The following is a 13,935-nucleotide window of genomic DNA, read 5'->3' on the forward strand; positions in this document are numbered from 1 at the left end:
ATTGTGATTCCTCTGTACAATGCGTTTGGAGAAAAACAGCAGACATAACACTATTGAATCAGCCGGCGGGTAGGGAAATACAATTATACATCCAAACATACATACAGTCATCAGGACACCATACAGCAACTTAGACTAGATTAAACGGGAATGGTATGACGATGTTCATCACATCAGAAACGACACTCACACACAGCAGAGAGAGAGAGAGAGAGAGAGAGAGAGAGAGAGAGAGAGAGAGGAGAGAGAGAGAGAGAGAGAGAGAGAGAGAGAGAGAGAGAGAGAGAGAGAGAGAATGCAATGCAATGCAATGCTGATTTGCTCGATCCTACCTACCTAGACCTAGTTAGGGTTGGTTGGTCAGGCACGAGTCAGCTTGAATATAATTCGCACGCCAAGCAAACTAAAGCACCTAGCAGCTATAGTATTACATCCATGAATGGATGAATGAATGAATGAAATAACAATCTTCTATCAGTGGTAGCTTTAATTATATTGCTTGATCGATTATATTTGTGTCATGATGATGAACTATGGACGACGACCACCACCACCAGCAGCAGCAGAGGAAGACGAAGACGAGGAGGAGGAGGAGGCGCCATGCCGGCCATGATCGGCCGGTGATGGTTGTTGGTGCTTGAGCGCCCTCTCGATGAGCATGTTGAGCAAGTTCATCACTTGCACCGCGTACTTGAGCGCCGTCAGGGGATCCACGCTCTGCACGCGCGCAGCAATCGATCGATCATGCATATAATTTTATCAGATCGAAAAGAAGCTAGGCATAATTAATGCCAAATCATCAACTGCAGATTACCTGCGTCAGCATGTTTGGCGCGAAGACCATGGCGACATTCCGCGTGCCCATCTTGTTGTCCTTCTCCTCCCTTGCGACGTCGGCCATGAGGCTGACGGCCCAGTCGAGGAGGGCGGCCTTGGGCGGCGTCAGCCTGGCGGCGCAGAGGCGGGCGCAGTCGTCCTCCGTCTGGCACCGCACCACCTCGTCCGCCGGCAGCGCGTCCAGCAGCCCGCCGGGGAGCTCCCGGAACCAGGCCTTGATAAGGCCCGCCAGGCAGTGCACGTCGACGCCGTCGGGCACCACGCCGGAGGCGTTGAGCTGGTCCCTGGCGCGCTGCTCCTGGCCGGCCTCGGCGGTGATCCTGAAGATGCCCTCCGTGGCGAGGCCGCCCTGGTCGTACAGGCGGCGCTGCAGGTGGAGCAGGATGGTGGGAACGCTGTTCCCCCGGCCGTCGTAGGAGCACTGCATCGACTCCGTCGACACGCCGAACACCGTCTTGCTGGCGCTGGGTGACAGCTCCACCTCCGGCCGCAGCTCCTCCGGCACGCCGCGGAACCCGTGGAACCGGTCGAACGTCACGTGCGCCACGTGCCGGACGTCCGTCGGCCACCCGATCTCCATCGGCGGCGGCGGCTGCCGCCGGTGGTCGACAAGGTCCCCGTCGTCGTCGTCGTCGTCGCCACCACCATGCATCTCGCTCGATCCGATTGGATCGGATCGGACGTCGACGCGACGGCCGGGGTGCGCGCGGCCGGCCCGCAGCAGATGCAATAATGAAAGGTCGGTCTGGCGTGATCTGGTCAAGCACGCAGCAGTTGATGGATGGATCGGAGGAAGGGGGAGAGATCGATCAGAGAGAGGGAGACCGCGTAGCGGCAGGAATCTAACTAGCAGTTGGTGGAAGAGGAGGTGGCTGGGGATGCATGCAATGCAGGCTCTCCTGTCTCCTCAACTCAATGGTGCACTGCCCGCCTCATTCGTAGTTGCAGCCTGCAGCCAGCGACGACAGACGTGGGCGGCACCAATACATACACGAACACGACGCCAACTCACCGTCACTCCTGCTAACCTTCTCTTGTAATTAAAGATTTTGGTCGATCCGGTCCATCTGTATGTAGCTAGCAGCTAGCTAGTGGCCTATTTGTATAACAAATTTAAAAAAGAACAAGCAAGCAATGCAACCTGTCAAACGTCTTGATTTTGGTTCAAGATTACGCCAACAGAATTTTTTTTAAATATGTATGTAGTATGAAACAAAAGTGTTTGGTTCAAGGTTCATTTTCTTGCTTTCATCATGCACATACGAGTACATCATCATGCCTAAGGGTGTTAATGGGTGACCTTATAGGTGCACCTCCAATCCTCTTTAGTTTAAAATTTTATATTATTTCTTCGAAATCAGATTTTATTTTTAAAAATTAATACAAAACTTTGAACTAAAGAGGGTTGGAGGTGCACCTAAGAGCCACCAATTAACAACTCTAATCTATGTTACACAGATACGGATACGATACATATCGGATACGCAGATACAAACTTTCTCAAAAAACACCGATACGGGAATACGGCTAGAATAATTAATAATTATATATAAAATATCACGTAATGAGATATATCTCTAAAAACAATAAGCAACTAATGGGCCTAACTTTGGACAAAAGCCCACTAAAACAGTCCAGCCACCTCCTAGCTTCCCCTTATCCACTCACCCACCCCGATCGGATCTGCACGTCTCCTTCCTCCTTCGGCCGTCTCCCCTACCTCCTTCCTCCGCACGCTTGCCCGCCCCTGCCTCCTCTTCCTCCTCCGCTGCCGCCAGCCCTGCCTCTTCCGCCTAGCGGAACACGGGGCGACGGCCCCGCCGGCCGTCGTCTCGACGCGGGCCCTCCGGCACGGGCCCAATCGCCGCGGATCCAGAGGGGCGGCGCGACGCGCGAGAGGGAAGGGCATGAGGGAGATACCTCTGCCTCCGATCGCGGCCCATCTTCTGCCCCCCTCCCCTCCGCAGCAACGGTCGCCGCTCCTCCTTTACCTTCTGTCCGCAGCAATAACCGTCGCCACTTCTCTTCCTCCCCTTCCCACTCCACAGCAGTGGCCATCGCTCCTCCTCGGCCTCCCTCTGATGGTTGACCACGTATCAGATACATGTATCCATACCGATATGTATTCAGAATTTTAGGATATGGCCTGAAATGTATCCGAGGCGTATCTAGGGCGTATCCGTATCCGATATGTACCGGATACGAATACACCACCCTCTTGGCGTATCCGTGCAACAGAGGCTCTAATCATACCCCGGGGCAGCGTCGCCAACACCCTAAGACTGCTGCAACGTCGTAAGTAAAATAATAAGAATTTGGCTAGGCAAAACCGCAGAAGAATTTATTACCTCACGAGCAGGACAAGCTCCTCCAAGACCTCCATGCGAAATACCGGTTTAAATTCACTTGAATTTTGATCAAATCAATATTCCAGGCATTATTTATTATTTATAAACACCTATGTTGGGCCTGGGCCCGGCCTCTCAGCTCTATCCGATCCGATGCAGGGTTTTTTTACCGACCGGTAGGACAAAACCGCCGCCCACTATTAGCGGTAAACCGGACCGGTTACCAGAAAAACCGGCCAAATTCAAAATCCAAACCAAAAACTCATGTTCAACCGGTTCCTATCGGCTAGCCGACCGGTTTACCGGTCCGGTTTGACCGGTTACCGGTCGGTTTGAGTGGTAACCGGCCAAATTCAATTTTTTTCCTTTTTTTGGTTTAAATTCAAATGCCCGCAAAATATACTAAATGAATGTTTGTATAACATGTTTTAGCCTAAATGAACCCTCCAACCCTCTTTTGTACTACTTTTACATTGTATTTGTATACTTTTGTATGCATATTTTTTTGTTTAACTTCAAATGCTCGCAAAGTATACTAAATGAACGAATATTTGAAAAAATTTGACACCAGTAGATTCGTCACAACTTGAAGTATTTTTAGAAAATTTTTGAAAATTTTCCATTTTTTTAAAATTCAAATTTAAATTTTAAATTTGGGCCGATTTGAAACCGGAACCGGAACCGGTCCGGACCGATTACCGGTAAAACCGGACCGGTCAGGATTTTTAACCCTGATATTCCGACGATGAAACAGGAACCACCTTGGACTGGGCTGGGCTCGGCCATGTACGGTATGCCACTGCCCCCACCACCCTCTCTCTCTCGTCCGACGTCATCTCCCTTACCCGTCCTGTTGCCGCGCCAGCGCCGGCGCCGCACCGCCGCCGACACTAGCCGTCGATGGCTCTGCTCCGCCTCCACCTCCCAAGGCCTCCGCCGCTACCAACCCATCCCTACTCCCGCTCCTCTCTCTCCTCCTACACCTCGTCCTGGTTGCGGCGCGCCCGTCTCCCCGCCGTCTCCACGCGCCGCCTCTGCTCCACCCACCCGGCCTCGCCCCTCGAAGCCGCCCCGCCCTCCATCGTCGCCGGCCTCCTCGACTACCTCAACGACTCATGGACGCAATTCCACGCCACAGGTTCCTCACCCGCTCCCCTTCTGTTACTGCACTCTCGTCCAGCCGCGTGCCCGCTCGCTGTTCGACGATATTACTTGCTGCTAACTCCAGTCATTCCGCTTCCACCTCTGCTCCTCCATGCCTGTGTTCCAGCTGAGGCCAAGCGGCAGCTTCTCGACGCGGGCTTCAAGCTGCTCAGCGAGAGTGATGACTGGGACCTGCAGCCCGGTGGACGCTACTTCTTCACGCGCAACATGTCCTGCTTGGTCGCCTTTGCCATTGGGGAAAAGTAAGTCACTCATCACTTCTTCACGCGTGCCTTGCACTTGCCACCCCATATGAATGGATAGCATTGCACGCACTGACATACGCTCATAAACTGTTGCAGGTACAGGGTTGGGAATGGTTTTAATATAATTGCTGCCCACACTGATAGTCCATGTCTCAAGCTCAAGCCGAGGTCTGCCACCTTCAAATCTGGCCACCAAATGCTGAATGTGCAGACGTACGGGAGTGGGCTGTGGCATACTTGGTTTGACAGGGATCTAACTTTGGCTGGGAGAGTCATCCTCAGGGCTGCAGATGGTTCCTTCAAGCATAAGCTGGTCAAGATCACCAGACCATTGATACGTGTGCCCACACTGGCCATACATCTTAACCGGTGATCTCATCTTCTTACTTGTCTATCTTGTAAATCTTATAATCATTAGCAGTTATGATTTCTATTCTATGTATTGTATTAAGAAAATACTTCTAAAGTTCATCTATGCTTTTTTTTAAAAAAGAAAAAGAAAAAACATGGCTCCTCCCCCTTGTCTTAGTGAACTCCTTTTCATTTTAGCACAGTGAATTCTGATGGCTTCAAGCCTAACCTAGAGACCCATCTTGTTCCACTTCTTGCAACAAAGCATGAAGAAGCAACTATAAATTCTGATGACAAAAGTTCTAGCTCTACAAAAGTCGCCCACCATCCGCTACTTTTGCAGGTACCCCTAATCCCACTCCATTGGTTTTGGGGCCTGTCCCCTTCACTCTACTAAAATTTAGTTGGAAATTGCTACAGATGACTTGAAATCATATCTCTTCTTATCTCTTTACTCTTCAGATTCTCTCAGAGGAAATTGGTTGTGAATCTGATGAAATAATTGGTATGGAGTTGAACGTATGTGATACTCAGCCTAGCTGCCTTGGTGGGGGAAACAATGAGTTCATCTATTCTGGAAGACTGGATAATCTTGCTTCATGTTATTGTGCTCTCAGATCTCTCATGGACTCTTCCAAGGTGGCAGAACAACTGTCCAGTGAGAAGGCTATAAGAATGGTTGCTATGTTTGATAACGAGGAGGTATGCTATATACACAAAAGTGCTGTCCCGCATGAGATGTATCACGATAAATTTTACCCTGCTGGTGAAGAATATATCTTTGCATTTCTAGATTCCTAATACTCATTAGGGCCCTGTTTGAGATGGCTTATGCTTAAAGTGGCCTTAAAGCAAGAAATAAATCTATAGTTGTGATTTCAGGGAATGCTATGATTTTTTTTAAAGGAGTAAATTGGAACTAATTTGAGATTCATGTTTGTTCCCTGCACTGTTCAGGTGGGTTCAGATTCAATGCAAGGGGCAGGTGCACCAACCATGTTCCAGGCTATGAGACGAATCGTCGATTCCTTGATGCATCAATCAATGGGGGAGGGAGCTTTGGAACGTGCAATACATTCTTCATTCCTTGGTAAGGCTTGAGCATGTAAGGCTCAAGAGATGTCCCCAGTGACGTAAGGATGGAATAGTCGCTCTAACTTGACTTTTATTTACCCTTTTTAGTTTCGGCAGACATGGCTCATGCCCTGCACCCGAACTATTCAGACAAGCATGAAGAGTGCCATAGACCAGAACTACAGAAGGGTCTTGTCATCAAGCACAATGCTAACCAACGTTATGCCACAAGTGCTATTACAGCTTTCCTCTTCAAAGAAATAGCGAGGATTCAAAACCTTCCGGTTCAGGTGCTTTTCAGTTTTCTGCACTATGGTTTTATTAGTAGCCTGGTTTGTAAGGACATAGTGATGTGTATGAAAAGACACGGACGAGCTATTGAGCTGTGCAACAGCCTAAAAACACAGGCTAACGAGTGGCCTGATTTTTTTTGTTTATAATCTTTTGCTAGTACCACTGATAGGTAGAGCAGCAACTGCAGCACCGCTGCAAGAAGTGAAATGCTGAATTATACAACATAGAAACTGATCACTTTAATTTCTTGTCTTAGTCAAATCTCTCTCGTTACTTCATTTATGTTTGGATTGCATTAGATGGTTTATCCAGAACTATTCAATTGACTTAAATACCATACAGGAATTTGTTGTAAGGAATGATATGGGATGTGGCTCCACTATTGGACCCATACTTGCTTCTGGTGTTGGCATACGGACTGTTGATTGTGGCATTCCTCAGCTTTCGATGCACAGGTATTAATCAGCTCATTCAACATTTTTTAATGGAAATGTTTTAATTCTACAAATTTCTCTCGCGAATTGCTGATTTCTTTTTGAAACCTTGCATCACTAAATACTATACTACCTTGAATTTGTTGCAGCATACGAGAAATGTGCGGCAAACAAGATGTAGACACAACATACAGGCACTTCAAAGCTTTTTTCGAGATGTTCTCCGATATTGACAGGAAGTTGAATGTAGATTTTTAGTCCTATATCTTTTACTGTTCAATGTTTGAATAATTAATGGAAATTCGAATTGTTGCTATCTATCTATCATCATAGCATCAATTTTATATACACCAACATCCCGTCTGTCTGTACCGTTGAAGAGTTTTTTTTTTGAGACGGTGTTTCATTCATAACTCATGAACATTGTTACAATAAGACACAAGGTGTCTCAGAACAAAATGGTGGGGCTATAGACCGCCACTCACCCACCATACTCGCACTAAAACACCTATTTGGCTAGCCCATGAGCTACAATTACTCCTAGTTACACCTATTGACATAGCAGAAAATCAGAAAAAGCTTCGAACTCAATCCCAACCTATATGAAGATTCGAATAGGAGGTCGCAAAGGCAAACGCCTATATGAAGATTCGAATAGGAGGTCGCAAAGGCAAACGCTCAGCAACCAGGCCGAGAAACTATGCCCATAGAACGACCAACATTCCTGCAGGCGGGATCGAGCCGAAACTTCCTCATGAGTTGAGAAATCAGTTGATATATATAAGGTTACACGCTGACAACTCTGTTTCTTGAGATAACTTGAACATGTAAAAGCCTCTCCATTTCTCCTTTTGATGGGATATATATCTGGCTGCATATCGTTAGCTACTTTTGCTTCTTATGATGGAAAATAAGCATTTTCTTACAACAATTATGATTTCTTAAATAAAAATTGTTGAAGATTATAAGTTGACAACCGCAATCCTGTAACCTAATAATTCCAATCAAATTTTGTCCACAAATAGGGAAACACGTGAAATAAATCTATCTCCATATTGCTGCATTGGACAAAAGCAGCAGATGGCATTAGCTAGTAAAACATTCTGATGTGAGTGTTTAATAAATGTATCGTGTCACCTTGAAAGGTTATCATAGATACAGAATGAAATAAACTTTTCATTAACCGGGCAAAGGAAACAATGGTATACCAGTTGAGTTTTACACTGAATCTTGGAACCAATGAAATCCTTAGTGCCAGTGTAGTTTCCTTTGCCAATGATTTTCATTAGACTTCTAAACTAACTGGCGCACAGCTGTAAGGATAATGATCATTGTCCCAAATATTTGGGATGGCAAGAACTTCTTGTGGAATACACAACCAAGCAGATTGCAGAAACACAGTATGCTTCAGTTGCTCATGGATGACCACTCCCACCATAGATGCCACTGCTGGATAGGAAATCACTCTCTATCCTTTCTTTTACCAGTTATCGACTCGGCCTTATCTTCTTGCAGACTCTGTCGCACCCTGTTAGATGCCTCATTTGGAGGAACTTCCTGGACAACTCCATTAGTTGTAGGAACTTTGTCAGGTACTTTGCAGGTCCCTGTCCTGCCAATACAAAGCCAAATCCTAACTCTCTCATCCCCAGACTTCTCTTCCATCGGAACATGCCAAGATCCCACCTCTGACTCCTGTAAAAAAGATCGCATAAGCAACAGAAAATACAGGGCTCTGGAAAAATAACTGAAACCAGGTTACTTACTTGAATCTCTGAAGAATAAGGGGGTGGCATCACAAGCACCGCTTTTCCTTTATTAAATGTGTACTTTACCTGCACAATAGCAACAAGTTTAAAAATTAGCAATTAATAATAGCAGACATGATCCAATATGTGAAAAAGGTTTGAAATAAGGATCAAGGCCCTACGAAACTAATTAGTACATTGTTTAGTTCAAACTAGTATTGTAAACATCAACGGACAGGCTTCTGTGTTAATAAATCACACATGGAAAATGGGCATTGAACTCACCCGGTGACGTTGCTTCCACTTTGGGAAAAAGGATGATCCTAGAAGCTCGAATATGTGATCTCTCATTTCATCATTGGTCACAAGCAAACAATTTAGTTTGATTGCTGCATATAGCCAATACCTGCCAGGAGAGAAACATAGGAAAAGCAAAAAATTCAACATACTATTGAGCGTAAATGTTTGTGGTCTGTGCACACGTACTACATAAAGAGGAAACACCTCCCAATTTACAAAAAGGTGGCCGCAAGGTGTTTCCATTGTCATTGAGAACTTTTAACTTGGAAAGTAATTGCAGGGATACTGAAGGCTAGAAGCTGAGCATTACCAGTCATCATTTGACCCACTTGGTGTAGTGTACAATGCTCCGTTTGCTCTCCAAGTTTCAATCAAATGTCTATTGGACAAATTTTCCATAAGCTTGGCAATTCGTTTATTATGTAAAATGACAAGTGGCCATTTACCATGATATCTACCCCGTAACTCTGTTATAACGGCATCCAGCTGCTCTATATTAAGCATGGGAATTTGAACAAGAATTAGCATGTATCGTGTAACAATGTGTAAAAAGTTCAGTGCAAAGTGACGCACAGACCTGAGTCAAACTGAAACCGCCCTCTGCAAAATTTTGTTGATACAATGCGATATTTGCACCATCGACTATAGCTTCATATTCTTTATTCTCTTCCAACCACTCCTACATAAAACATATTAATCAATCTGTGTTCACAAATGGGTATTGTTCACAAACATAGGGAGAAAAATGGGTATCTTTATGCTAGCTTTATAGTCATGTGAATACAATGCATTAGTTATAACAGAATTCTAAATGGCAGATGTGTTCTAGTATGACACAGGTATGAAAAGTAAAGCTTAGGTGCCTAAGGATGCCCAAGCCTAAGTCATGTGACAGCATACATCAGCTCATTTTTCTCCCAAGGATGTGTGAATCAATGGACATAGAGTACCCTACAGCACAGCACTACATATCCAAAGTCCAAACCTCATAGCATAGCAGTATTAGTAGGTACTGTGAAAAGTGGCAGGGCACATCATCTGTATGCCAATTTTCCCAGGTTAATGCTTAGTGATGTAGTAAATGAATGCTGACTGCCCTTTCCAGCAAAGTAACTAGAATCACAGCAATCGGAGGGAGGGAGGGAGGGAGGGAGGGAGGGAGGGAGGAAATGCACCTGAAAGCGTCTGAAATTCGCTTTGGTCTCCCTCTCAAGTGCCAAAGCAGCAACAGAATCAGCAAACCTCTGCGTCTCCTCCATGTCAATGTCAACACAAGCAAGCCGGCATTTACAGCTACCACACTGACCATCAGCCCCAGCTGTCACCCGCTGCACCGTCCAAGGGCCAGTCCCAAGCCATCCAAGCTGATGGCTCCCGCCACCATTCAGCACAATGGCGTGCTTGACCTCAGCGGCGTCCCACTCAGCCTTACCAGCCATCGCCGCCCTGTCACTACCGAACCAAGCCTCCAGGACCTGCGCAGTCTCCTCACCGACGCAGTCCACGGTTTGCCTCAGCTTGTGCATATACTCATACACCTTGTCGGCGTCCCCGGCTGTGCAGCTGACATCGAGGAGCGCGGCCAGCTCGGGCTCCTCTGGCGACAGACCGGAGGCTGCCATGTGGGCCTCGACAGCGTAGGCCTTGGAGGCGTCCCCGGCACGGCGGAACGCGGCGAGCACGGGGCTGTAGGAGCGGAGGCGCGGGGCGAGGCCGTGCTTCTCCTTCATGGTGGCCACAAGCTGGAAGGCCTCGTCAGCGGCGGACGCGGCGGTGACGCGGGCAAGGGAGGTGATGGTGGCCTCGGACGGCGGCGCGCCGGCCTGGAGCATGTGGTCGAAGACGCGGCGCGCGGCGGCAGCGGGGCTGGGGAAGGAGGAGCGGTCGGCGGTGGCGAGGAGATGGAGGAGCTGGTTGTACTGGTGGGCGGCGAGGCGGGTAGGGGCGTCGGGGTCGGAGACGGCGTCGTCGAAAGCGGCCATGGCGGCAGCGGCGTCCCCGCGGCGGGTGCAATCGGTGAGGGTGCGGGAAAGGTCGGGGTTCGGGCCCTTGGAGCCGCGCCGCCTTGCCATTGCAGAGTGCGTGGCGCGGCGGCGGCGGCTGGAGCGGGGAGGACGAGGAGGAAGAGCCCTAAGGAGGAGCGGAGGTTTTTGGGCCATCAGCGCCCACAGGCCCCCCATAAGCTAGCTGATTGAGCCCACGGTGCACTAGCATTAGCCTCCTCCTCATTCTTTCCTTTCCTTTCCCATGGCGGGCTATCGAGTTGGAGGTACTGATTAATCCCATACCGTGAGCTCATGTGGACAGCGCCCTGATTATAAGGGATAGCTACGGCGTGGGTTGGCGTGCCACAGGATGAAGTGAGCGGGCCTAACAAGCCCTGGAAAGTCCCCGGGCCCCTCTGCGCAGCGATGCGCCCACGGAAACGTGGACGGCCCACGGGCTGGCTCTCCCCGTTGTTGTTTGGGGGGCTGAGACGTGTGTGGAGCCCAATTCAGGGAGCCGGCCCTGGGTCAAATGGCCGAATATCTCACAGTTATTCACTTGGTCCAAGTTTGGACTAACAGAACGGGGCTTACACTCCTGTGGCATACCTTTTTCTTTTCCATTTTGTTCTTTTATTTAAGTTAAGCTCTTTGTAGTCAATTTGCATTTGCAATCTTTTTGTTTTTTCCCAGACCTTCAGTCGTCCAAACAGATGAGAAAATAATGTACCAAATCCTTTAGTGCATACACGTTTATTTATTTCCATAATAAATCTCGTACTAGTATCTCATTTCCAAAAGCAATTATGCAATTTTTCTTGCATAGATGACCCAGGCGAGCGTTCACGGGATCTTGTCGGGCTCCCCGGTGAGATTGGTCTAACTGGTTCTTGTGAGGCGAAGATCGGTTTTGGACTGTGTAATTCGAGTTGGAGTTGTATTTTAGCACGAGATTTGTCAGGGTTTCGACTTCATCAGAAGCAAGACCTCCCCTTCCCATAAATATAAAGAGTCACAACCGATTAAAAACATCTAATTAATTAAAAAGACATCTTTTATTTGTTTTACCTTTTCTCTTTGCCCTAAAATTTTCCAATCCTATGCTGTTCATCTCTCGTCTTGATGACGCGAGGGACGGCTTAGCTAGTCTGCCAAGTTTAGGCCAATTCACCATGAACTTGGCCTGACGGGTCCTGCTGGATGAGCGTTCATTCGATCTCCTGGTTCTGCATGCGCGCGCGGCGTCGTGTACGGGTACATGCCATGCATGCCAGCCTGCAGCCGAGCGAGAGTGCGACTGTGCGAGAGGGCGGGCGGGCATCGCGGCGAAGGCATGCATGCCGTGCAGTGCGGGCAGGGTCTCAGATCTCGTATAGCCAAGCGCACGCAAAGGGGGGGAGGGAGCGGCGTCCAAGGTCATAGATGGCCCGTGTTTACTTTTACCTGTTTCCCCCAAATTTTTTCCTACGCTACAGTAATTTATTAGGAGTATTAAATGTGAATAACTGACAAAATCTATTCTATAATTCCCGGGCAAAATCGCAAGACGAATCTAATAAACCTAATTATGCAATGATTAGACAATGTCGTGCTACAGTAACAACCACTAATGATGAATTAATTAGACTTAATAGATTTGCCTCGCGATTTTCCGTCCATTCGTGTAATTAGTTTTATAATTAGTCTATATTTAATACTCCTAATTAGTGTTGTAAATGTTGCCAAACTAAATGTATCATTGAATGAACAGTGAACATCCATTATAGCAGTATTGTTTTGGCTGACAAATTTATTCATGCATCAGGCCAGTTTGAAAAAAGAAGAAGAAAATATTCGAAATCTTGGCCAAATGATATCGATGATCGATGATTAGTAGGCCTTGGCGGTGACCATGGCGATGCTGCCGGCGGCGCCGCCGAACCTGGCGACGGCGCAGTCGGTGGCGAAGATGTCTGAGACGACGTAGTTGGGCGCCCCACCCATGACTGGCATGTTGGCGCTCACGCTCAGCTGGTTGACGTAGTCGGAGCGGTACGTCTGGCCGAGGACGCCGTGGACGTCGTCGGTGAGGTCGTAGAACTTGAAGCCCAGGTCGAGGTGCGCCAGGCTGTCGTCGTCGGTGACGCCGTAGTTGTGGACCCGGGAGTCCTCCTCCGTGATGGGTACCACGCTGGCCATGATGTCCAGCACCCCGGCGAGCTGCACCCGCACGCCGTTGGCCGCGGTGGTCCGCGTCACCGACAGCCCCGGCACGGCGGCCGACTCCCAGCGCGCGCCGGCCTCGGCGGGGATACTGACGGGCTCGTCGTCCAGGGCCAGCTCCAGGCGGTCCACGTCGCTGCTCCACCTGGCCGTCTTGGCGGCGCCCAGGTAGAGGCGGTGGTGGGCGAAGCGGATGCCGAGGGCCTGGATCCAGGTGAAGTCGCGCCTCATGCTTGGGTTGCGATTGCCGATGAAGTGGGCGTTGATGTGCAGGTTGGCGTCGGAGAGGATGCAGAAGTCCTGGTCCCTCTTGCCGTGGAAGTAGAAGTTGTTGCCGTCGCCGCCGGTGAAGCGAGGGTCGCCGCAGGACACGCCGGGGTAGAAGTCGCACACTTGAAGAAATCAATTTGCATTGTATGTGATCGATCGATCGATTAGCTAGCTTAGCCAGTGAAGAAGAAGAAGAAATTAAAGCAAGCAAGCAAGCAAGCAAGCTCTCTGTGTGCGTACTGCAGAAGGTCTTGCATCCTGGGCAGAGGACGATGCACTGGTTGGGGCATCGCTTGTCGCACTTGGCGTTGCAGCTGGGCTTGTTGCCGTTGGAGTCGTCGCCGCAAGCCAGCTGCTGGTCCCTCTTGAACTTGCCCGGGGTGATGATGTGGTAGTTGGATGGCAGCGGCTGCGGAGTTGGCTGCTGCGCGGCGGCGACGGAGGCGGCGGCGCACACGGCCACCACCAGGGCCGCAGCGACTGCAACCAAATGAGTCATCTTGCTTCTTCTTGTTCGATTCAGTTCCGATTGACTACTATCTATACTGCTTTCTGGTGCGCGCGCGGATCGATTGATCGATATGGGCAGGATTATTTATAGGGCGGGCAGAAGAGTATGCATGGGCATGGCGATGGTGGTGGCGTCGATCGTGGCGAAGCGACCACCTCGTGCTGTGCTCTGC

The 13,935-nt window shown here is 49.0% G+C and overlaps 4 protein-coding genes across 4 annotated transcripts; 1 reads left to right on the forward strand and 3 right to left on the reverse strand.

The window, feature by feature from the left end:
• Positions 1–299: 299 nt before the first annotated feature.
• Positions 300–1,882, reverse strand: LOC120675210 (rho GTPase-activating protein 2-like). The gene is made up of 2 exons (XM_039956319.1): positions 815–1,882; positions 300–717 (listed from the first exon to the last, which is right to left on the reverse strand). The coding sequence occupies exons 1-2, from the start codon at positions 1,487–1,489 to the stop codon at positions 532–534; spliced, it is 861 nt and encodes a 286-aa protein (XP_039812253.1). The 5' UTR covers positions 1,490–1,882; the 3' UTR covers positions 300–531.
• Positions 1,883–3,937: 2,055 nt separating this feature from the next.
• LOC120672747 (probable aspartyl aminopeptidase) lies at positions 3,938–7,110 on the forward strand. Its single transcript, XM_039953305.1, has 9 exons — positions 3,938–4,323; positions 4,456–4,591; positions 4,691–4,963; positions 5,144–5,288; positions 5,408–5,647; positions 5,903–6,035; positions 6,128–6,309; positions 6,656–6,768; positions 6,897–7,110. The coding sequence occupies exons 1-9, from the start codon at positions 4,086–4,088 to the stop codon at positions 7,003–7,005; spliced, it is 1,569 nt and encodes a 522-aa protein (XP_039809239.1). The 5' UTR covers positions 3,938–4,085; the 3' UTR covers positions 7,006–7,110.
• Positions 7,111–7,828: 718 nt separating this feature from the next.
• Positions 7,829–10,941, reverse strand: LOC120672746 (proteinaceous RNase P 2). Its single transcript, XM_039953304.1, has 6 exons — positions 9,971–10,941; positions 9,373–9,474; positions 9,106–9,281; positions 8,781–8,901; positions 8,514–8,582; positions 7,829–8,442 (listed from the first exon to the last, which is right to left on the reverse strand). The coding sequence occupies exons 1-6, from the start codon at positions 10,865–10,867 to the stop codon at positions 8,209–8,211; spliced, it is 1,599 nt and encodes a 532-aa protein (XP_039809238.1). The 5' UTR covers positions 10,868–10,941; the 3' UTR covers positions 7,829–8,208.
• A 1,572-nt stretch (positions 10,942–12,513) lies between these two features.
• On the reverse strand, positions 12,514–13,804 carry LOC120674200. The gene is made up of 2 exons (XM_039955337.1): positions 13,493–13,804; positions 12,514–13,374 (listed from the first exon to the last, which is right to left on the reverse strand). The coding sequence occupies exons 1-2, from the start codon at positions 13,749–13,751 to the stop codon at positions 12,650–12,652; spliced, it is 984 nt and encodes a 327-aa protein (XP_039811271.1). The 5' UTR covers positions 13,752–13,804; the 3' UTR covers positions 12,514–12,649.
• Between the last annotated feature and the right edge of the window lie 131 nt (positions 13,805–13,935).

Source organism: Panicum virgatum, chromosome 5N (genome assembly GCF_016808335.1).
Source record: "Panicum virgatum strain AP13 chromosome 5N, P.virgatum_v5, whole genome shotgun sequence".
NCBI classification, from domain to species: Eukaryota; Viridiplantae; Streptophyta; class Magnoliopsida; order Poales; family Poaceae; genus Panicum; species Panicum virgatum.